Here is a 26,750-nt window from a genome sequence, read left to right as displayed (position 1 = left end):
AGTGAGACATCCCTTCCTTTCAGTAGAAATATATTTCTCCATATTAATATTAGCTCTTTTAGTCAACAATAGTGAGACATCCCTTCCTTTCAGTAGAAATATATCTCTCCATAGTAACATTAGCTCTTTTAGTCAACAATACTGAGACATCCCTTCCTTTCAGTAGAAATATATCTCTCCATATTAATATTAGCTCTTTTAGTCAACAATAGTGAGACATCCCTTCCTTTCAGTAGAAATATCTCTCTCCATAGTAACATTAGCTCTTTCAGTCAACAATAGTGAGACATCCCTTCCTTTCAGTAGAAATATATCTCTCCATATTAATATTAGCTCTTTTAGTCAACAATACTGAGGCATCCCTTCCTTTCAGTAGAAATATATCTCTCCATAGTAACATTAGCTTTTTCAGTCAACAATACCAAGACATCCCCTTCTTATAGTATAGATATATCCCTTTATAGTAACATCGTTTTTTTTTTTTTCAGTCAACAATAAGAAAGTCACATAACTTACGTTTTAGGCTGGTCACTGTTCTCCACTAAAGGTTTTCTACCCTTCCGTCGACCTGGCCACTCGATGTGCATCTTCCCCATGTTCAGATTCAGAGCTACTTTGATGAGATCCATCTGTGTTAAGCTATAGTTCTCGTTTTCTACAGGAAGGCAGACAAACAACGTTGTGTATTTTGCGTTCAATCGTCAGTTGTTGCAGTTAGAACTGTCGCCAATCTGACGTATCGATCTTGTCTCTTAAGGACTTTGAGCTCGAGCCTGCCTTCACTTTCCTTTTTCATTCCAACGATACAACTTGTCCACAAACACGTAACAGAAACAAAGACAAAGCAATCAACCCCGACATAAGATAGTGATCTCCAAACGATATTCCAACCAAACAACCTGTCATAGAAACCCTTTGACCTCAACGTATCATGCATGAGCATTTAGTTCTTGTTCGTACAACACAGACATATTAGGTTTGTATATCTATGCTTATATTGGTAAGAACTATTATCAGATTGATACGAACATAACACACAAATACATACATATATATATATATATACATACTTAATATGTCTGTGTAAATATTTGTTTATTCTGGTATATAATCATTATTAGATAGACATGTTCATATCATACATAGACAGATTAGTATATGTATGTTTATACTAGTGTTTAGTTACAGTTAGATTGACAGATAATAATATATATAATATATTAGGTTGAGAAATAATTCGTGAGCGTTTTAAAATAATTTCATTCAAGCATTACATGCAAGACTATACAATACTTCAATGCATGAACAGATTACACCCAAAACATTTATTATGATACTTTATTTCATGTAATACCTAGGTATATAGTATGCATTGTTTTAAACGAAATTGCAAGAAATTAAATGCGAAAAGCAGATGGTGTCGAAAATGCTCGATTTTGTCCACTTGACAGTCCATTTAATGAGCTGAAAATGAAAGCAAAAATTAAAGACATATGAAAATCAAACACACCATCTATTAGAGCAAAAGATTATCTACCAAATGACATGAAATATTTTGCGAAAGCGTTTCATTTATGAATATATTTGTTTAACTTGAAAAAACGCTCACGAATTATTCCTCAACCCAATAAGATAATAATATATGTTCCAATATATCAACTAACCTACTTCATACATCACTCACTTTACATGTAGCTTAACCGTACGTGAAATTCTGTAACCTATTTATGACAGTGCTAAGAAAATTGTACGCAGCAGTTAAACTGATCTTCAGGTCTTACAGACCTGGGAAGGTCAGATGCATTTGACTTTTCCTCCACCTCTCTCCTCCCCGATAGATGGTAATTGGTTTTTGAATAATGTTATTACAGTTATTACGTGAGGGTCACGATATCCCGAATTTACTCTAACCCCTTTCAAGGCAATGTCCGTATACGAAGTTTCAGTAACAACATTCAGTCTATTTCACATAAATACTCTGATAATGTTTATCGTAGTTGTTTAAAACAAATAAAATTGGGCCCCAAAAATGTGTTTGTTGTTCTTGTTTTGAATATTCCTGCAAAGCTACAATAGAAGTAGGGTAGCCAATCAACAGCATTCGTTTTCACTTCTTAGGCTACGTTAACCAAACAAACACAACCACACGATTTCAAACAGTGGAGAGCGAACCATGAATTATTTGATTTACAGTCTGACAAACTAAACACTATACCATGCTCAATCCAACACACACATACAAATAATAACAGTAATAACTATTTGCAAACTGAGCGGTATTATATACACATGGGCTAAATGACCAGTTCAATGAACCCCAGGCAATGGCACAGCAAGCATCAATTTCGATCCGTTGACCATAGAGAAGATAACCAGTCAGTAAACACCCGTCGCCTAGGAGACGCTACTTTAACTGAATAATGTAACTGACAATCAAGGTCATAACGCTTCACAACTGAAAGTGCGGGATGTTTTCCGCAGGATACCGCAGTCCCAATCTTGGACCTTACGATACGCAGCCCTAAAGATTTGAAAGAAACGAGCTTGTGCACATTAAAAAGAGTCAAGTGGTTAAATTTCAGTACAATGAAATATTTTTCACACGTCACTGTTTAAGTATCTATCAGATTTACAACCACATCATGTCTTCGTGACGGGAAGAACATGGACCAGTAGTTAGTATAGCGTGCCGACTACTAATGTATCAAAAATATGTATAAAAAAAACACAAATTTCGCACACTGAATCATGTATGCGATATAAGAATTGCGTAAACTCATAGGTTAGCAGTGGATGGTGTTGACCAGCTGCCTTGTAGTTTATCACTTCAAAATTAGGATCGATTTGTTTGACTGTTTTATGAATTTCACACAAAGCTACACGAGGGCTATCTGTTTTAGCCGTCCCTAATTCTGCAATGCAAGACTAGAGGAAAGGAAGCTAGTGATCACCGCTCACCGACAACTCTTGAACTAGATGGGGCGAGCAGGTTTGGTGTCACTGGGATTCGAACCCGCGATCCTCAGATTGAAAGTTGTATTTATCTGTAAGACTGTAAAGTATGTAAAAACACTGGTTTCTTGTGATAACAACGTCATCTTTGTTAAACACAAAAATTAACCAATAAGGTGTGTAAAATCTGTTAAGAATAAACAATTCTCGTAAGACTGGGAATTTTTAATGGGAACGACGTTTCGACTTCTTCAATCTCAGTACAGAAGCCGAAACTTCGTCCTCAACAGACAGTTAAAGTTCTCGAATCTACTACGCCTAAAGTTCCACAGATAAAACAACAAAAAGTTTGTGGCATGTTCGTAACATGTTTAAAAAGATTATAAACTTGCAAATATCTAAGTAGAATGCCCCCCAGTGGCTCAGCGGTATGTCTGCGGACTCACAACGCTAAAAACCGGGTTTCGATACCCGTGGTGGGCAGAGCACACATAGCCCATTGTGTAGCTTTGTGTTTAATTCAAAACAACAACAACTAAGAAGAAAGCTAGCTTAAAGCCTGATTCACGTAACCTAACTTAGTGGACAATTTCTATATACAATAAGCATTGTAACCTATCGTGTTTTACAAATAAAATAATTCAGAAGTTGTATGCTAGAAATCATACTTCACGTGCAGGAGGAGGTCGCCACATGTAGCATCAGCACGTGCTGTTCGCCAGTCATTGATCTAACACTATTGCTACTGCACGCGATGAATATTTATAAACAGTAAATCATTCTCTTTATAACTTTTGCGAAAAAGAAAAGAGACCGTTTGTTTTTCACACAGATGACACGAAATATTAAGGCATGTTTAATTGTGTTTATAAGATTAAATGTATGCTACAGGTTTTCCATAAAAATAGTACAACAGTATGTACATATTCATAGTGCATTGTAGTTTGGTTTGTTTTGAATTTCGCACAAAGCTATACGAGGGCTACCTGCGCTAGTCGTCCCTAATTTAGCAGTAAAAGACCAAGGGGAAGAAAGATAGTCATTACCACCCACCACCAACTCTTGGACTACTCTTTTTCTAACGAATAGTGGGATTCGAACCCACGACCCTTAGATTCCGAGCCACAAAGGTGAGAAATAGAATGTACAGTAAACATTCGCAACAGATCCAAACTATAATTAGCTGCTCAGAAGATATTTTTATTTTACCTTTAATAGAACGAAACTTAATTCAATGGAAAAGAAATAACAAGATCGAGTTAAAATTTCAATAACATTATAATTTTTTTTTTTATTTTATCGAATAGGAACAAGCTTTTGGTTCATCCTGAATATCTGGGGAAAAGCTGTATAACTTCCTCAAAAAGAAACCATTTGCACCTTTAAACAGTAGCGTGTTATCTGTCAGTCAATAGACACTAAAATAATGTCACATAACAGACGCTTAATATTGCGATCTGTGACGTCAGTAGAGTGCGTATTCCATGAATCACGAGAATAATTGTGCATTCTGCAAGCTACGACACAGCATACGAACTTTAAAAGCAAAAAATAAAAATAGTTGTTACTCTTAATTTTGGTTTTGTGCATTCTTGCAATGGAACACTTACATGTTACACATTAACTATGCCTTAATAGAATTTTTGTCCAAGTTTTTGCTATCTTAAACACGTGAACTGCAATTGTGCTGTCTGCCCTTTATATAGATATGTATACATTTACGAAAACATCATCTACATTTGTGGATGATATGCCTCGCAAACTTCTGCCATGTCCTCCCAAAATCTCCTCTTCTCCTTTAAGAACATATCAGGAAATTTATACCTTCCTATATATGATAACCAATCGTGGAACCATGCTGGTATCTCCTACCTGTAACTTGTTCAACAGTTCAAGACCTTAACCGAGGATGTCAAACCTGAATAAAATATTCCCACATGGTTTAACAATTATTGTAACGAAAGTGAACCACGTCATTATTTGACTTATACGAAAAGAACTTAAAATCTCTTTTATTCTTCTAGTAACTAGACAACATTGTCTCGAAGACTTAGTACGTGGGTACTTTTACCTGTTTTTAAGAAAATTAAGTATTATAAAACGATTTGGATCAGCTGGTAAAACGAACAAATGACTTTTAATTGTAGTAAGTGTTGGGTACTGTACCTGGGTCATGATTCAGATCATATGCTTAAAATGAGAACTCACTTAATGGCATGACTGTAGAAAGTGAGTTCGGCACAATGACGTCAGATAAGTTACCCAAGCTAACTACCTGTTGTGGAGACACAAGTGTAAAGAAAGACTTTCAAAACATTGTCCTCTACAATTGTGTCTCCACAACAGGTAGTTACCGTCAATTCTAAAGTTCCATCATGAATACTCTGCCCAAACAATCTATTAAAAAATAAAAATTAGTGTTTACAATCATTACTGTTTTTGATTCTTTGAACAGTTCAAGAAACTGAAATACTGTCAATATGATTTCTCATTATTATTTTTAATTAACACAAGATTGTTCATCTTAATCGATTAGTGGCATGGCTTGCAAAAACAATCAACTCATCTAAAATAGTGTTTCGGATTATTCCAGTTCTCCCATGAAGATAATTGATTAGTTCAATGTAATCCATTAACATGACTAAAGATTAAAGGATTATCAAATTCCTCTAATTAAAGATCTCATAATAGGGTTACTAGAATGATTCTGGAGATAAATCATCTGGTAGGGATTCATAAAATTCTTTTAACTTATTCCTCTTGAAGATAGAAGAGTAAAAGAAGACTACAAAAATTTAAGTAGGGATGATTAGGTAGGAAATGATTAGGATGGGATGATTAGGTTGGAGATGATTAGGTTATAGATGATTAGGTTTGAATGATTAGGTTTGAATGATTAGGTTTGAATGATTAGGTAGGAAATGATTAAGGTGGAGATTATTAGGATGGGATGATTAGGTTGGAGATTATTAGGATGGGATGATCAGGTAGAAGATTATTAGGATGGGATGATTAGGTAGGAAATGATTAGGATGGATTATTAGGCCGGAGATCATAGGACGAGGATTATTATGAGAGGAGGGAGATGATTAGGATGGGAATAATGAGAATAGAATGATCAGGAAATAATGAAATAGAATGATAAGTAGATAGATGACGGCATGATTAGGCCGAGAGAATAATTAGACGGGCCGAAGGCCGGATTTGAAGGACGATTAGGAATGGGATTAGGTTGGAATAGAATAAGATAGGATGAGATTAATTTGGGATGATTAGGAGGATGATTAGAGAGGATGAGAATAATTAGAATTTAGGATGAGATAAGGATTAGATGATTAGATTAGAGAATGAATTAGAGGACGATAGGAGAATTAGAATGAGATGATTGGAATTTAGAATGATTGATAGAATGAATGAGAATAGAAATAATTGAGATGAAGATTATCGTAAAATAATTAGAATAGAATGATTAATTTAGAAATGATTAGATGGATAATTAGTAATTAAGATTTAGGAATAAATAGAGATAGAATAATTAGAAGAAGAATTGAGATGAATGAATAGGATAGAATCATTAAATTTAAATAATTAAGATAGAATGATTAATTTATGGATGATTAGATTTAGAGAATGATTAGAATAGAATAATTAAATGATAATTAGATTAGTTAGAATGATTAGGGAATAATTAGGATGGGATTAGGATGAATGATGGTTGGAATGATGAGATGAGATAGGTAGGAAATAATTAGAATGGATGATTAGGAAGAAATAGGATGGGATGAATTAGGTAAAATAATTAGAATGGAATGATTAGATTGAGAATGATTAGGATGGGATGATTAGGTTGGAGATAATTAGGATGGGATGATTAGGTTGGAGATGATTAGGATGGGATGATTAGGATGGGATGATTAGGTTGGAAATGATTAGGATGGGATGATTAGGTTATAGATGATTAGGTTGGAGATGATTAGGATGGGATGATTAGGTTGGAGATGATTAGGATGGGATTATTAGGTTGGAGATGATTAGGATGGGATAATTAGGTTGGGGATGATTAGGATGGGATAATTAGGTTGGGGATGATTAGTTTACGTAATGGCTGGAATCTTATGGAAGTTTAGAAAAGATAATTGTTAGTTTCCTGGAAAATAAAAACTGGATTTAATTCCTACTTTTTTTACTTGGATAAAGGTAAACTAAGTCAACCTTGAAAGATGTGTCACCATCTAATACAAGGTTGTAAAATGTAATTTCTCCAAAAAGAAGACAGTAAAAACAAAGATACCAGCAGTTTGCTCAAACGTTTGAACAAAAACTTCGTACATACTAGTATTAATATTGTGGATTGTTAATATTAAACTTTAACTCCATAACTAGTAAACTTACATGAACTCAGGTAGTACGTTTTAAACTAGAAACAGTTGCTGCTCTACTACAATCATACCTAAGCATGGGAACTTAATGCATTAACCTCATTACACAAAGTGGCATCCACCTGAATTGAGGGCTCTACCAACTTTTGGATCTAATGGAAACTAACAATTGTTTGGTTTGCTTCCAGCAAAGCTTCAAAGACCATCTGTCATAAGGCCTGATTTTGAACTGCAAATCACAGGGAAGACAAGCCATCAACTCTTGAACTATTTCTTTACCGTGGCAAAGTGGGATTTCCTGTGACATTATAACAGTCCCACATCTAACAGGATGAGGATGTTTGGTTCTAGGTTTCCATTCTGTAACCCACAGATTACTAGTCAAGAACCCTAACAATCAGCCATTTGTAGAAACTGATATTCAGTAGCTGCCACAGAAATACTGTATTACTTACTAACAAGAGATTGATTTACTTAAAGTTAGTTTTTCTCACTTGCAGACAAACATTTTACTATGTCCATACATTTGGGATCTACTACATTTTAGGCACTTATCACAGCTTGTCCTATCCCATGAACTACATGAACTATCACACCTTTAGTGTCTGGAAATACCTGTGATGGACAGAACACAGATAGCCCTTTGTGAAGCTTTGATCTTAAGTACAGACAAACAAATAAACCTTCATTTCCAAATCAAACATAAGTTATATACTTTTATTATTGAAATTTGTAGCACAACAAAAACTGTTTCACTGAAATTTTCTCATGAAAATTAAAAATAAAACAATGGTGATTCAAAAAAATTCTCAGAGAATTCTACTTGTTGGACTCACCAATAAAAATGTATAGTTTCTTCGAACTTTAAACTTTCAAGTTTACGAGACACAAAATACAGGATACCAACTTTAGGTGAACATCAAGTGAAAATGGAAACAAATAAGGAATACTTTGATAAAATCTGAGCATTAATAGCTGTAAAACTGTAAAATGTTAAGAGGCAACGTTTATAAACTAAAAATTTGTACAATTTGTTTTTATAAGAAGTTTTTTTTTTTAAAATCAACTTCAAAAACAGTGTTATCAGTAATTATATGAAAAACTAATTATAACAAGGGATTAGGAGAAATTGCTAATAAGTCAAATAAGTCAAAAAAAGTCATTAAAAGTTTTTACTTTTTAAGTCAAAAAATAATCCATTATATACACATTCACATAAACTGATGCTGTAAAATTAGAATCAAACCTTCATGTTAGGATATTATGGTTTGTTTTCTTTATAATTATTTTATTGGCAAAATTTTTGTAATGTTCTGATAAAGTGTATAGGGCATAATATAATGTTTGTATATCATACATTTATGATACCAATATAACAATAGTAGAAGGGAATTTTTTTTTCTCATCACAAAATGTATGAAGACAATTCTTTTCATAAAATGAAGTAAACAGTTTGTGTATTATATCTACAAGTGAGACACTTTTGTATATCAGTATATCATGTGCAATCTTCGTACGGAAAAACTTAGATAACTATCCATTTCCAGTGAACTTATAGCAAGATTTTCAATTACAGAAATAAGAAAAAATATAAATAATAAGACAGAAATATAAATTTTCCACTGAGATATATTATCAGCTGAATCTTTAAAATTCATTTTTCTACACATTTAATCTGCAAATGAGATAACTTGTGCTAGCTGACACCATGTTTCATACCAATCTTCTAATACATCAAACAACAGTCAATACTTTCAAAGTTCTTGATCACATTTCAGTTGATAGCACTGAACAGTTTCAGAAAAACTTAATTTTTACTTCAAGTCTTTTAGCTATATCAGAAGTTCATCTTTCATAATGAAATTTGGACAGGAGGAACAAAACACCATCTTCTGATGCAAAAAACATAAATTTCAGTATCAAACATGGTTAGCACTTACATGTAACTTTTCCAGCAGAATAAAATGTGATGGTGATTATATGAAGGTTAAAATCATCACAGGGTAACCATTTTTAAAACTAACATTATTTTGTTACAGATGGCTTTTTATATGACGGGTTCCCACAATGACTGGTCAGTTCATTTCTAACCTTTACCAACTAGAAAGATGTAATTTTATAAATTTCTGGTGATTTTGTTACAAAAACGTTTAAAAATAATGTGTTAAATAATGAAATCTTAATTACAATCTACCAAAAAATTACATCTGCGTTAATCTAAATTATCTATTTTTATTTTTACATTTCAAATATAACGGTTGTGTTACATAATTTACTTTGAATGAAAGTATACACGTAAATATAGCTTATCAACTGAAAGAAAGGAAAGAAAATTTCTTTGTGAATATGTTTAACTTCAAAAGGGAACACCGTAAAAATACTCTAATACATCCGTATTCTGATCCATCATAATACTCGTGTTAGGTGTTATATGTTATTATTCCTTTTTCCTACTAATTTATACCTGGTGACCTTTCACACCATTGACCTATGGTTCCCTCCTATCCTGTCCACAATCTAAAAGATAGAAAAACCTTGTTTTTATGTCAATTATTCAAATTATTCAATATTACTGTATTTCTCTATCTATTTTATGTTTAACTTATTTTTTAATGTCAACATGATATTATTATTGCTAACTTATGTAGTGATAGGTGCACTATTTCTTCTTTAGAAAAATATTGATAAAATCTTATATTAAAGCTTGAGATAACTTTGACTGAAAATGTATTCAGGATAGAATAATATTTAGAATCTCCAGATATATCTACTTTTCATACAATGCTTAGAAATGAACTCTAGAAACTTGTATCATAACCTATGAGTCGTTCCCAACTTTTTTGGAAAGCAGGAACAAGTACCTTCGAAACCACATAACAATCTGAACATTTAAAGTTTGTTTTATGAATCTGTTACACTGTAAAGTCAGTATCTTGAAAAGGCAACAAGGCAGCTTTGATGTAATATTTATAATGTAATTGGTTTTAATATATTGAGCACTCGTTACAAAACTAGAAATACTTTTTAAGCACAGTGAGTCTTACTGCAATACACTTGGTACATTAAATAGGATAGTATAGCTATTTACAACTACACATATTAATTTTATCATTTATGTCAAATACTGACTTTAAACTTCATACTAGAATAATACAATGAATGCATCAATATATTTGAATGCTTAAAACTGATAGTATTAAAACTTATTTTCAAAATTTTCAGTTTATTTTATTTGAATGAACTCAAACAACTTTTGAATATACAAACATACATATTATAACTAGTGATATCTAGTAACAGCGAAGATAAACTTTTATAGTCGAAAAATATATAGCTCTAAATATATAAAAATTTTTTTACTATTTACAAATTTAAGTAATTTTTTACCACTTTCCTCACCTGAAAATGTATTTCTAAAAGACACATATTTCTTAATACAAAGGAGCTTCTTTCCTCTTCAATTTACACATACTGCAAAAGAGATTTGCAAGCCACAAAACTTGTGAAAATTCCCATCTAATCTCACGTGAAAACACGATGACGTCTCTAAGCAGCACCATGTGCCAATAGGAACGTGACACACATTCATGTGAATATCTCTCACCACATTTTTGCATGTGAACCCTTATTTTCCTTGGCACATGGTTGTGTTTTCTTTCATGAATAAACAATGAATAAATGTACGCTGTAAAATTGGGATGATGGGTATGACCATGTACAGAGGTATACATCAGAAATACATTTGTTAATTGGGATGATGGGTATGACCATGTACAGAGGTATACATCAGAAATACATTTGTTAATTGGGATGATGGGTATGACCATGTACAGAGGTATACATCAGAAATACATTTGTTAATTGGGATGATGGGTATGACCATGTACAGAGGGATACATCAGAAATACATTTGTTAATTGGGATGATGGGTATGACCATGTACAGAGGTATACATCAGAAATACATTTGTTTTGGTAAAAAAATATTAACTTCCAAAATGATACCTCATCTCTACACACAAAGTAGCTAGAATTCTACACTAAGAAGGGGGAGGGACCAGGGAAACAACGACCTAGATGAGGCACCTTCAGAAAGTATTCAAAAGAAGTTTAAGGAGTGTAACACCTGATGGCACATGTTCCACAGGGAACACCTATGGAAGGATGCATCTTATCTTATCCACAGTATATTCTTTGACAGTGTAACAGAACAGAAGAAGCAGAAAAACCCACGAGAATGGGTAGAATAGGTAGATGGCAATCTAAAACTTGCACCCATGGTGTCAAACAGCTGAAGCATGTAGCGAGTCTGAGGCACATCTGGGCTGCATTCTGGGTGATCATCTTCTCCAATGTCAGATTTAATGGGTCCAAATGAGTTATGGGTGAAAAGCATGTGTGATAAGTATCAGTATTTACTTTCTTTACCATCAATCTCATAGATAACTTGTCACCTGTGACAGGAGAGAACTGAATGAGTGTGTTTATATGGATACTTACATAAACCTCTATTAGACTATCATTCAATACAAGCCCCCTGCTTGCTGTGGGAGTATGGTATGTAAATGATACATCATTGATGCATATGAAGTATTCACCTCAACTCTATCAGTCCCTATGAGCCTCCCACTAGCTATGAAAGCATGATATGGAATGGACAAGTGAACAAAGTACCGTTGGTCCACTTATAGATTGTTATACATCATAGTTATAAATGTGAAGTGACTTGCACTACATGCCAGTATTAATGAAACACATTTTTAATCTTAGAGGGACAACATGTTCGAACCACAGCAGTTAGCTACCAACTGGTGAGGACTTACCATGGTCCACCACCCCAGTGGATGAGAGTTCAAAAGTGGTAAGGGTCTTTTGCAGTCCACTCAAAGAAAAGGGAAACCCAGAAATTTGTGGCTGAATCCTCATCAGTCTCTCTGTCTGAAAATACTAGTGACAGTATAGCAAGTGACAGTGAAACCATATTTTTAAAAGCTGGCAACAACAGTCAGAAAAGTGCCAGAAACATCACCACAGTGCTGGCTTTTTCCTACAACAGCCCAAATAGGTACAGCCTGGAGTAGGTATTTATAAGAGACATAACATGGAAATCTCAAGTAAATGACTAAAAGGGAAAACAAAGGAAACATATTGGCAGGGAATAGAATGTATAAAACTGTGTGAGAGAAAGAGCAGTCAGCAAGAGAATAATTGGTATAACAAGAGAGGGAGGAAATATAAATAAATCACAAGGAAAAGTTTACACTAAAGCAAATAGGAAGTGTCAAAAGATAATGGAATAAAAGTAATATTGTGGATACCTAAGAAAAAACAGATGAGGTCATAGAAATTCAGGGGGTGTCATTCATTAAGTATATAGTATACAATAAAAACCTGAAAGTGGAAGTCGGTGCTCAAATTCACCCTCGTAAGTTGTAGGCACAAAATTGGTGAAAGGAAGTGAAAGAGATGGGTGAGAGCAGAGGATCCTATACATAATAACCCTTACACATGATGGAAGATGGTCATTATATTTTCTAAAGGAGAAGAACTTCCAGCAGAAATGGCATTAATCTGTTCCGTTTGAGGAAATTGTTCCCTCACACCAGCATTAGAAACATTCACATTAAGTTGTGTGCTGACATTCAATTCAAGAAACTCAATCAGGGAAAAAGTGAAATTTAAAAAAATATTCCAAAAAAACTGAAAAATTGCCAAAAGTCTCAGAAAACTCAAAAATGCATCTCTACATCACAGTGCCAAGACAAAAAAATATGGTTTCACAAAGCTAATTGTATAGTAAGTTACTGTGCAAAGAAATATGTCATACTCTTATTGGTAGAGGGTCCCTATAACATGATTATGTCATCATCTGGTATCGAAAATTTATGGGTCTTTTTTTTCATTAAATTAAGTGGGAATTTTCACAAGGCTTGTGACTTTCAAACCTCTTTTGAAGAATGCATACGCTAAAGAGAAAAAAAATTCCACTCTGAAAGGTAAGATATCATTTTGGAAAATAGCTTTGTACGTACCCTTTACCATAGCTATTGATGGATTCATCATTTTTAAAGCAAAATGAATTGCATTGTTATAGATTTCTTCTGTCATGCTTTTTTTAAAAATCTTACTGTCCTTAAATGTGAAATGTGTCTTGCACATACCTTGTTTATGTACGGTAAAGAAAGTAGAGTTCCCAAGACAGGAATTCTCTGCAAGAAGTTTAATGCCACTGGGAAAAAACCACTACAAAAGATAGAAGTAAAAAAAATTAACCTTTTTTAGTAATTTTGCACATATTCCACATGTAATTTTCTTTTATTTAAATTTTTAACAGATATGGTTTATTCTATCTTTTCCATTGTAATTTCACATTAACATGTTATATTAAGCATAAATTCATTTTTATGTATTTTACATGTTTCTTTATGTATTATTTCCCCAAAAGGGGGCCACCTGTTATAACCATTCGTACCATCGTACAGTAGTGTGTTGTCTGTCAGTTAGTGAGTAGACACTAAAATTACATCACAAATGAGACACTTAACTTTGCAATCTGTAATGCCATGATATCAGTAAGATGAGCACATGTAAGATGAGCCACAAGAATTAAAAAGGCTAAAATAAAACATGACAACTAAAATTCAAAAACAAGAAATGCAGATATTTTTACTCTTAGTTTTGATTTTATTTATTCTTGAAACAGAATACTTTCAGGGAACTTGCACAGGAATATATAATTTGTAAACAGCAATATTTGAAATATAGAAATACATTTATAAAATAAAATAAAAACATACATAAGAACTCCAGTAATTTAACAATGTTTAGAGTAAAACTAGAATATTCACATGTGCACATCATAAAATTATGTTGAAAACTTTAATAATATACTTACGTTTCTCAAACAGAATAAAAAAATTTTTTTATTCGTACATATTCAAAATACACGATAGCTCCTAACAACACATTAAGCATTTGTTATAATTTTTTTTTTACACAGTTTGTTTTGTTATGCCTAAAGACAAATTATAATTTATCAAAATATTCCACCAATTTAACACTGGCTGATTATATATCAAATTAATTACCTATTTTAATGCAGTGTCATGTTACACACTTGTATATTTTGCTAACAATGAATTCGGGAACACAAACACTTTCATGGTTACTTGTATATCACAGACTCTTCTAGGAACAGATAAGGAGATACTCAAGATATTCAGAGCTCAGTAAACACCTTTGAAAAGAGATGACTGACATACCCGTAAGAGGATGTCAACCCACCTCACATTAACAATGCTGCTATAAAGAAAGCAACACAAAAAAAATAGTGAATCAAAGTCAAATTATACCAAATAACTTGCATGTAAATGTATGTTTATCCAACTCTGGACAAGATTTCAGTGTGCAGTTGGATGACTACAATAATAAACAGGTAATTAACTAATGACTATGAATTGATGAGGGCATTTAAACATGGAAAACAAAATGTAAAGCGATTTTTTTTGGGACTTATCACTACTGCGGAAAATGTAAACTTTGTAAAGTGCACAATAAAGCAGAGGATGAATTCTAATTACTGTTAGGAGAAGATGGATTATGCTCTGTATTGCCAGGATTTCAAGAGGTTATGTCTACATTAGGATTAATCTGTCAAGTCTACAGCACCATTTCCTGTGTGCATACCACCTGCTTCTTGAAGACAATAAAGAACTCATCTGAATACATATGCATACTTTTGTGTTTGGTTTACTTCTTATGTTAGGAAAGGGATTAAACTGTTGGAAAGAGTTTGAAGGAAAGTTACTAAGACAATACTCTGAATGGAAAGGTTTTCTCCTTAAAAAACAGTATGTATGATTGAGACCTTCAAGAGAAATGACAATACTGATGCAGTACCTTTTCTACATACATAATGGTGAGATTGGAGGTATTAGATAATGCAAACGACATAGTAGAAACAAGTTTCAGTTACGACAAATTTATTTTTCTACTAAGAGGATTTGGCTTTTGGAATGGGTTTTAGAGTTGTGTTTTTTCCACGGATGGAGCAGCTTAAATGGACTGATAGAACCCTTGTTGTCCTCAGATTTTAGTTACGTCAGACGTGGTCTCACAAACTAAAGGCATTTCAAATGTCTGTCATGACGAATGATCTGAAACTGGTATTACCATACTTCGAAGAAATATGCCACAACTGAAACTGCATTGTCAGGCACTAATGGATAATTATGGCCATCCACCAGATTCAATGCAATGTATTTCTAAAGGCAGCATAGAACTTGGAACATCATTCTTATAGTGGGATTAGTAAGGATATATATTATGAAGAACCTGTGACCAATACAAGAGTTCCATAAAATTTGTATCTCACTGTATATTATGAAGAAGTAAATGTGACACTTTTACAAAACTAACTTTAAACACATGAGAACTAGTACATTTAACACAAATCTAAATGCTACCAGAAAACAAAATGCAAACAGCAACAGATGTTGTCTTGTTGTATAATAAATTTTTCTAATACAGCAGATCAAATAAGCAACTAAAAACCTAAACAGAATTGTACGTATTGCCCATTATGATGTGAATCATATTGACATGGTTATATGCTGAAGTTAAGAGAATGTCTTTCTGTGAGTAGAGAATGTGTTGTGTAAGTGGTAACATGTAAACCTATTATAATGGACTTTTATAAAGTAACAAATAAAGACTATGACTTTTGAATTTTTAAAGACTTGAGAAAGAAAAGAAAAAACAAGTAAGATATTTCAGTCAAGTTTAAGAAAGTTGAAAATCTTAAAGTATGAATTGGTGACATGACTAATCCCTAGATCACTACTATATTTGTTATATCACAGATAGCCTAATGAACCAGTAGTGATGAGACAGATGTAGTGTGGTCGATATACTATTGTATATTCTTCTTTGATTTCACTCAAGAGTCCTTAAGAATTATTATTTCTTTCTTGGAAGTCAAAGTAAAGCAAAGCATTGGAATATAATACTATCTTAAGAGTATTGGAGTTTTCATGCAGTCAGATAAATGTTATGATAAAAATTGGCAAACCTTAAAATTACCACTTAAGAACAACAAATGTGTACAGATGTGCATACATAAAGTAGGTGGAGTTGTTTTTGAACTACATCCTCTATGTCTTTGAAAATTGCTTATCATATGTCAACATAACTCTATCATGTTACTTACTGCAATACATCTTGAAAATGACAAATCAGAAATTGGTATAATACATACCTGAAGAGCAAAATAAATCCATACATTTCTATTACAATTCCTACAAGGGGCCAACCAAATAGTACAAAAAATATTCCCCCAAAAAAGGCTACAGATCCTTTTAGTTTATGTCGTTGAAAGAAAAATCGGAGCGTCCTTTCAAAGCCAATAACAAAAGCAATTCCAGAAAGGAATAATATCTAGAGAAAAACAAACAAGATGAACAGACTCACTTTATTACCCAAAATATTCTCAACTGAGTAGAAAAACAAATCACCATTAAAAAAAAAGTTTGTAAACCAAAAACAATTGAAGCAAAGCAAGCCATGACAAGTCCTACTATAAAAACATACTTAGCTATGTAATAACAAGGACTAATGTAAACATACTTAGCTATGTAATAACAAGGACTAATGTAAACATACTTAGCTATGTAATAACAAGGACTAATGTAAACATACTTAGCTATGTAATAACAAGGACTAATGTAAACATACTTAGCTATGTAAAAACAGAGACGAATGGAAACATACTTAACGATGTAAAAACAAGGACGAATGGAAACATACTTAACGATGTAAAAACAAGGACGAATGTAAACATACTTAGCTATGTAAAAACAAGGACTAATGTAAACATACTTAGCTATGTAAAAACAGAGACTAATGTAAACATACTTAGCTATGTAAAAACAAGGACTAATGTAAACATACTTAGCTATGTAAAAAAGGACGAATGTAAACATACTTAGCTATGTAAAAACAGAGACTAATTTAAACATACTTAGCGATGCAAAAACAAGGACTAATGTAGACATACTTAGCTGTGTAAAAACAAGGACTAATGTAGATATACTTAGCTGTGTAAAAACAGAGACTAATGTAAACATACTTAGCTGTGTAAAAACAGAGACTAATGTAAACATACTTAGCTGTGTAAAAACAGAGACTAATGTAAACATACTTAGCTATGTAAAAACAGAGACTAATGTAAACATACTTAGCTATGTAAAAACAGAGACTAATGTAAACATACTTAGCTAAGTAAAAACAGAGACTAATGTAAACATACTTAGCTATGTAAAAACAGAGACTATTGTAAACATACTTAGCTATGTAAAAACAGACTATTGTAAACATACTTAGCTATGTAAAAACAGACTATTGTAAACATACTTAGCTATGTAAATACAGAGACTAATGTAAACATACTTAGCTATGTAAAATTAGACTAATGTAAACATACTTAGCTATGTAAAATTAGACTAATGTAAACATACTTAGCTATGTAAAATTAGACTAATGTGAACATACTTAGCTGTGTAAAATTAGACTAATGTAAACATACTTAGCTGTGTAAAAACAGAGACTAATGTAAACATACTTAGCTGTGTAAAAACAGAGACTAATGTAAACATATTTAGCGATGCAAAAACAAGGACTAATGTAAACATACTTAGCTGTGTAAAAACAAGGACTAATGTAAACATACTTAGCTATGTAAAAACAAGGACTAATGTAAACATACTTAGCTATGTAAAAACAAGGACTAATGTAGACATACTTAGCGATGCAAAAACAAGGACTAATGTAAACATACTTAGCTATGTAAAAACAGAGACTAATGTCAACATACTTAGCTATGTAAAAACAAGGACTAATGTAAACATACTTAGCGATGCAAAAACAAGGACTAATGTAAACATACTTAGCTGTGTAAAAATAAGGACTAATGATAACATACTTAGCTATGTAAAAACAGAGACTAATGTAAACATACTTAGCTGTGTAAAAACAAGGACTAATGTAGACATACTTAGCCATGTAAAAACAGAGACTAATGTAAACATACTTAGCTGTGTAAAAACAGAGACTAATGTAAACATACTTAGCTAAGTAAAAACAGAGACTATTGTAAACATACTTAGCTATGTAAAAACAGACTAATGTAAACACACAGCTATGTAAAATTAGACTAATGTAAACATACTTAGCTATGTAAAAACAAGGACTAATGTAAACATACTTAGCTATGTAAAAACAGAGACTAATGTAAACATACTTAGCTATGTAAAAACAGAGACTAATGTAAACATACTAAGCCATGTAAAAAACAGACTAATGTGAACATACTAAGCTGTGTAAAAACAGACTAATGTAAACATACTAAATTATGTAAAAACAGACTAATGTAAACATACTAAATTATGTAAAAACAGACTAATGTAAACATACTAAGCTATGTAAAAACAGACTAATGTAAACATACTAAGCTATGTAAAAACAGACTAATGTAAACATACTAAGCTATGTAAAAACAGACTAATGTAAACATACCTAGCTATGTAAAAACAGACTAATGTAAACATACCTAGCTATGTAAAAACAGACTAATGTAAACATACCTAGCTATGTAAAAACAGACTATTGTAAACATACTTAGCTATGTAAAAACAAGGACTAATGTAAACATACTTAGCTATGCAAAAACAAGGACTAATGTAAACATACTTAACTATGTAAAATTAGACTAATGTAAACATACTTAACTATGTAAAAACAGAGACTAATGTAAACATACTTAGCTAAGTAAAAACAGAGACTATTGTAAACATACTTAGCTATGTAAAAACAGACTAATGTAAACATACTTAGCTATATAAAAGCAGAGACTAATGTAAACACACAGCTATGTAAAATTAGACTAATGTGAACATACTTAGCTATGTAAAATTAGACTAATGTAAACATACTTAGCTATGTAAAATTAGACTAATGTAAACATACTTAGCTGTGTAAAAACAGAGACTAATGTAAACATATTTAGCGATGCAAAAACAAGGACTAATGTAAACATACTTAGCTATGTAAAAACAAGGACTAATGTAAACATACTTAGCTATGCAAAAACAAGGACTAATGTAAACATACTTAGCTGTGTAAAAACAAGGACTAATGATAACATACTTAGCTATGTAAAAACAGAGACTAATGTAAACATACTTAGCTATGTAAAAACAGAGACTAATGTAAACATACTAAGCTATGTAAAAACAGACTAATGTAAACATACTAAGCTGTGTAAAAACAGACTAATGTAAACATACTAAGCTGTGTAAAAACAGACTAATGTAAACATACTAAGCTATGTAAAAACAGACTAATGTAAACATACTAAGCTATGTAAAAACAGACTAATGTAAACATACTAAGCTATGTAAAAACAGACTAATGTAAACATACTAAGCTATGTAAAAACAGACTAATGTAAACATATCTAGCTATGTAAAAACAGACTATTGTAAACATACTTAGCTATGTAAAAACAAGGACTAATGTAAACATACTTAGCTATGCAAAAACAAGGACTAATGTAAACATACTTAACTATGTAAAATTAGACTAATATAAACATACTTAGCTATATAAAAGCAGAGACTAATGTAAACAACTTAGCCATGTAAAAACAGAGACTAATGTAAACATACTTAACTATGTAAAATTAGACTAATATAAACATACTTAGCTATGTAAAAACAGACTAATGTAAACATCCTTGAGCCTGGCATGGCCAAGCGCGTAAGGTGTGCGACTTGTAATCCAAGGGTTGCGGGTTCGCGCCCGTGTCTCGCTAAACATGCTCGCCCTCCCAGCCGTGGGGGCGTTATAATGTGACGGTCAATCCCACTATTCGTTGGTAAAAGAGTAGCCCAAGAGTTGGCGGTGGGTGGTGATGACTAGCTGCCTTCCCTCTAGTCTTACACTAAATTAGGGACGGCTCGGTGCAGCGGGCTAACAACCTATTCACTTAAATACCTGTTGAAGAATCTGCAAGCAATTGCAGCACTGTGTTCCTTGATGGAATCTAATGGTGATAACTAACTAACTAAACATCCTTAGCTATGTAAAAACAAGAACTAATGTAAACATACTTAACAATGTAAAACAAGAACTAATGTAAACATACTTAGCAATGTAAAAACAGACTAATGTAAACATACATAGCTTTGTAAAAACAGACTAATGTAAACATACTTAGCAATGTAAAAACAAGGACTAATGTAAACATACTTAGCTATGTAAAAACAAGGACTAATGTAAACATACTTAGCTATGTAAAAACAAGGACTAATGTAAACATACTTAGCTATGTAAAAACAAGGACTAATGTAAACATACTTAGCTATGTAAAATTAGACTAATGTTAACATACTTAACTATGTGTACAAAAACAAAGAATGAAATGACAAAAAAGAAAACAACAACAAATTCACGTTTATGAAAAAAATGTTTAATAATTACACAGAAAAACTGATGAATATACTTGCATGACTAAACTTGAACAGATCAAAACAAAAGGTATAAAGATTGAACAAAATAAACAATAGAAATTTGTATTTTGTAACCATGTAAAGTCTTGTGAATAATTCCATTAAATATATTTGAAACAGTACTGTAAACACTCAATTAAAGGTTAGGCATTTTTCAGTTTGTTATTATCATAATTTTCAATGTTCCGATATACATAACTTTCCTCTCTATTATTATCTTAATTTTCACTTGACTTACATTTCCAATGGCCAAAAGTCCTTTATCAAAAATAAATACTACACCCAGAAAGAGAAAGGCAACACCAAATCCTGTTAGACCAATGCCAATTTCTAAAAAAATAATAAACACATAAATCAGAATTACTGTAGGTTTGCATATAAGTAATGTACACAGTACAGAATATATAGAATCTATACAAAGCACTAGCATTAACACAATGGATAAAAACTTTTCAACAATAGACACCTTGATTTCTATTTCTATATTAATTTTATTAATCAAGTACAGTTGAAAGTATACAGTTGTATCAAAACTAATAATTTATCAATATACAACCACAACTTGATCTAGAATGAACAACCAATTAATATGGATATACAAATTACTATTTTTCCCTTATTTAATACAAATCTTTCTCATTACTTAAAACATAGTACGATAATAGTATTTTTAAAAATCCATTAGATTTAAAAATAGGCTTAGTTGCTGTTCTTCAAATGTTAGAAGTATCCATAACAACACAGATTTCTGTAGAAGTATCCATAACAACATAGATTTCTGGATCCAAAATGAAATGCAAGACTGTGATATAATAGGAGTTTGTTTTTGTTTTAATTTTGCGCAAAGCTACTCAAGGGCTATCTGCACTGGCTGTCCCTAATTTAGCAGTGTAAGACTAGAGGGAAGGCAGCTAGTCATCACCACCCACCGCCAACTCTTGGGCTAATCTTGTACCAACGAATAGTGGGATTGATCGTCACATTATAATGCCCCCACGGCTGGGAGGGCGAGCATGTTTGGTGCAATGGGGATTCGAACCCGCGACCCTCAGATTATCAGTAGAACGCCTTAACACGCTTGGCCATGCCAGGCCCGATATAATAGGAATTACTGAAACTTAGTTAGATATAAAGAATGCTAAAGTATGAATTATTATGAAATTCCAAATTATAAATTGCTTAATAATGGTAGACTCAGAAAAATGGGTGGAGTAGATGTTAGTAGTTAGGTACAATATATATGGGTTATAATCAGACGTCTTAAAGGTACAAAGTTTTTATCTGAAAACTGTTATAATTCACCAGATCAATGAGAAATTTATAGAAATAGAGTTGATATTAATAAAGATAATGTACAATCATAATGGTTGACTTTGATTTTAAACAAACTGAGACAAATAGTGGAGGGATGGGTTTCTTGAAGTTCATTCTCAATACCAACCGATCACAGATCCAACCAGAGGAAATGCAATCTTACACTTATTTTTAACTAACAGGATGTGGATTTGGAGAAATACTCTTAAAGTGTTCACTGCATAATTCAGTCTGATGTCTTTCTACAAGTTGAGATAAGAAGAAATAAAACATTTGTTCCGAGCATTCAGAAAGTCCTTTTGAGGTCTTTAACAACAAACAAATATAATGATAGTATTTTGAATACTTGAATACTTATAATAATTAACAGCAAAGCTGGACAATTAGTGAAACTTGTATTATATTAATATTAGTGATATATTAATTGGTTATGTTCAATTAATTTATTAATACAGGGTTCTTTAATTGACAGTAATTACAATTTAAGACAAAAAAGAACCAAAAACTTTTGACACTGAAAAATTGCCAGCCAGTTGCATTCCATCTTCACTATAGTTAAAACTGGTGACAATGGCAGATAGTCTTAGTAACTTCTCATGAAAACTGGGCAAGCAAATTGGTGGCAATTGGAATAAACCCAAGATTTTCAATCCATGACCTCCCTCCCAAATACCCAAGGCTAAACAAACTGAAATAAAAAAATAACTTAAGGCCTAAAAGTAAACAAAGTGAAGATGGTATATTAATTTGTTCTATGCTTAAGAAGAAACAAACAGCAAATCATGAAACCTAACTTCTCTAAAACTGGTTACTTTTGTGTCAAACAATTTGATCATAATTTCTTTTAATCAACTGTTGGAATAATCAAAAACAGTAGCAGTCAGAAACATAATTCAATAATTTGATTAATTTCATGGCAATTGGCTTAGTTATGCCTTCAACTGATTGACTGGTAGAACAATCAAAAATAGTAATAAATGAAAATTATAATTTTAATTAATCAAAATTTTGGTTGATTATTTAATGTTACACTAATTGACTATTGAAGTTAATCTCCGCACTTTGTCAATAATGTATATTTTTAAAAGCTGTCCACAAATTAATTTTATATTGAAAACTCCATCTTACTCAAAATTATTAATTTCATATTATCTAGTGTTAAAACAACCTAATTAATATTAATGACACTTTGATTTGGCAATGCAATATACCAGGGGTTCCCAACCAGTGGGTTGCGACCCCCTTGGGACTCGCAAAGCCTTGGCAGGGGAGTCGCGTAGCCTTGTTAGAAGTAGCTTGGGATAACATTAATTTTATTTCATCAATTACATTTTCAAGTCGCGAGTGCCAAAAGGTTGGGAACCCCTGCAATATACAATACCATTATAAGAGATATAAAATGTTTACAAGGAAGATTATCTGTTTCTGTAATAAAACATACAGATTAACTGAGCCTCCTCAAGACAAAAAAATAAATTTAACTTTTATCACATAAAAGGTACTTCAAAATTTTTTAAACTATAAAATGTTTATAGTTTTCTAATAAATCTAATTTTTCAACTATATTTTTATAGTTTAGTTATAAAGGTAAATTTTAATTGTAACATGTTTATAGTTTTCTAATAAGTGTAATTTGTTAACTATGATATTTTTATAGTTTTGTAATAAATGTTATTTTGTAACTATAACATTTTTAAAGTATTCTATTAAATGTAATTTTTAACTATAATAATGTTTACATTTTCTAATAAATGTAATTTTTTAACTATACATAAATGTCTTAATATAAAATTTAAGTGGCAACAAGAAGCCCTTTGATCTACCTTGTATGTTCCAATCATGTCATTAAACACCCATATGACTATATCCAGCTATGATACTTAAACTATTCATCACACCCTCTCTTGAATTCCTAAAATCTCATTGCATTTTGACATCTGAAAGTAATCTGTTATAAGAAATATACAGCTTATCTCCCCTACAGTCGAAATTGTTTACATCTAAATTTCAGTGTAAAAAATAGATATTAATATTTATGTTACATTACTATACATGTATCAATTCAATGACTCATCAGCAATCAATAAATCTAAATTTGAGGGAACAGCACAAAATAATAAGAGGGAAACAAGGCAAAAGTAAAATAATTTAAGGCTCCTTTGCATGCTTTACAAAGCCATATAAAAATATTTAAGATGTTAATAAATAGTCAGCATGGATTCAGCAGATGAAAATCTTGGTTCACCTATCTTTTGAAATTCTGTAGAGATGTTAATACTTGTGTAGATGAGAGTAATGGTGTGGATTTGGTGTATCTGGATTCTCAAAATGCATTAGATAAAATGAAACATGCACAAAATGTTTGTTTAAAAATTATCTTTAGGTGCAGGAGATAGCTTGGCTCACTGAACAGAAAACTGACTGAATGGAAGAAAGCAGACTAAACTAGAATAAAATATCTGTACTCTGCTGCAGGACTGAAAGGTCTCCTCATGATTCACAGAGGTCTCAGTGTGCCAGTCAAGCATCTCTATTACTTTAAATACTTCTATGGCTACTCCAGTATGCCAATTCTTTAACTGATTTGTGTGTTATCATTTCCCAAATGTAATTCATCTATATATAAAATCAAATGGTTTTAATTTAGCTTCTCAGATTTGTTTCACAGGGTTGGTTCAGTGTGTGTCAAGAAAACGTTTCTTTGACTCCACCTAAGTGTTAAAGTTTAAATATCATTAGCACTTGAATAGTTCCTGGGGTAGTTGTAAAGTTTATAAGATACAATAAACACCAACAGATCTATGAATGGAACATAGAGAATAAAAATTATGGAATGTATTATATATTATGTATATATTGAGCTCACAGTCCCAGTGTCTATAGGTCAAGTAAGATAAACATAAAATAAGAACACTGGGATTACTGTACCTTATTATTAGAGTAATGAGATAGAAGCTCTAACAATAACATTTAATCATTTGGGTTACTTCATCTTACATATGCAAAAGATAAAAATGAGCTGTTATTTTTGCCTATTTTATAGTTTAATGTCTATTTATCGCTATAACCTATAGGTGTTTTTATATAAGATACACATATTTCAAATGTAAGCCTGCATACTAAACTTTACAGTATATACTGTCATTTAATATATATTTATAAATATATTTATACAAATTATTGATAATACATTTTCTTCATGGAAGAAGACTGCTAGATAGGTGTTCACATAGCAAATCATGTTCCTTTGCGTTCTATAAACTAGATGGGGGAAGGAGGTTACTATTCGAACTTATATTTATAAATCACACTTTACACTATAAATGTATATTATTATTAAAGTCTCGGAACCTATCTCGAATTTCTTTCAAACCTATTTACTTACATATAAATAGAAAAGCAGTCTTGAAACCTCTTTATCGTTATATGAAAAAAGCTAATAATATTATTATAGAAGGATTTTTCACAATAATCAATTGTTTTAAATGAAGGCTAGGCTTAACAGTTCGTACACAGCAATGTTCCTTTGTCCTTACCGACTTACCTCTTGATTTGGGTAAACTTACTTTGAAAATCAGTTATTTCCAGCATTTTGATGAATTAAACCAGTCGTGAATGACTCTAAACTTTTTCGCACGTTATTAACTTACCATTACACACACAAATAATAAAATACGACAATTACAATTCACGTGTGTAATAGCATCGTACAATTTGTTTATTCATGGCACAACCATGTTCTACAACGAGTGCACCCTTTCCATTTTGACATAAAATTATAAAAATATCATGGCCAAAATGAAGTCGATAGCGAAAATGATATTACAACACCAATAGTATATTTAATCACAATTAAACTTTGTTCATTTGTGATATAGTATTTTATAAACAACAAAGGAAGAAGTACTAGAAGAAGAAGTCATCACAATAAATGTTTCCATTCTATACTTAATCAATAATAACTTCCGTACAGAACTATCTATTAAAATCAACTGTAATTTTCAGAAGAGCAAAGAGTAACTTTAGAATTATTAAAAGATTATCCTTTGATAACTGTATTAATCCTGATCCTAATGGATTTTTGAATGTACTCCCTTATTTTGACAGTATATCAGAACTTCTTCCGCCCATCTTTATCACACAGGGTAACAGTATTATATACACGTATATGCAGATGATAATATATTCACTGTTATGGTGAGTCTTTTTTTTTTTAATTTCGTGCAAAGCTACACGAGGACTATCTGCGCTAGCCGTCCCTAATTTAGTAGTGTAGGACTAGAGGGAAGGCAACTAGTCATCACCATCCACTGCCAACTCTTGGGCTACTCTTTTACCAACGAATAGTAGGATTGATCGTTACCTTATAACGCCCCCATGGCTGATAGGGTGAGCATATTTGGTGCGACGGGAATTCGAACCCGCGACCCTTGGATTATGGGCCGAACTCCTTAACCCACCTGGCCATGCCGGGCCATTATGGTGAGTTACTTTCGACAATATATCTATCTGTTTATATCAATATGCAAGTATTTTGAAAC

At 32.0% G+C, this 26,750-nt stretch overlaps 1 protein-coding gene across 1 annotated transcript; it reads right to left on the bottom strand.

Moving 5' to 3' along the window:
• Positions 1-8,019: 8,019 nt before the first annotated feature.
• LOC143256500 (vesicle transport protein GOT1B-like) lies at positions 8,020-25,985 on the bottom strand. Its single transcript, XM_076513799.1, has 5 exons — positions 25,776-25,985; positions 21,134-21,225; positions 16,587-16,765; positions 13,492-13,573; positions 8,020-9,848 (listed from the first exon to the last, which is right to left on the bottom strand). Exons 1-5 carry the CDS (start codon positions 25,798-25,800, stop codon positions 9,807-9,809), a joined length of 420 nt encoding a protein of 139 aa, XP_076369914.1. The 5' UTR covers positions 25,801-25,985; the 3' UTR covers positions 8,020-9,806.
• Positions 25,986-26,750: the final 765 nt, after the last annotated feature.

This window comes from Tachypleus tridentatus, chromosome 7 (assembly GCF_004210375.1).
Source record: "Tachypleus tridentatus isolate NWPU-2018 chromosome 7, ASM421037v1, whole genome shotgun sequence".
Taxonomy (NCBI): Eukaryota; Metazoa; Arthropoda; class Merostomata; order Xiphosura; family Limulidae; genus Tachypleus; species Tachypleus tridentatus.
The sequence above is the reverse complement of the archived record's forward strand: the minus strand, read 5'-3'. Positions and strand labels throughout refer to the sequence as shown.

Excerpts from the sequence above, each read along its gene's own strand:
- LOC143256500 (XM_076513799.1), bottom strand. The coding sequence starts at position 25,800 with ATGCTGGAAATAACTGATTTTCAAA. Across the intron at positions 16,766-21,133 it reads GACTTTTGGCCATTGGAAAT|ATATTATTCCTTTCTGGAAT; the intron begins GTAAGTCAAGTG and ends GTTTTTCTCTAG. Across the intron at positions 13,574-16,586 it reads GGATTTATTTTGCTCTTCAG|TGGTTTTTTCCCAGTGGCAT; the intron begins GTATGTATTATA and ends TATCTTTTGTAG.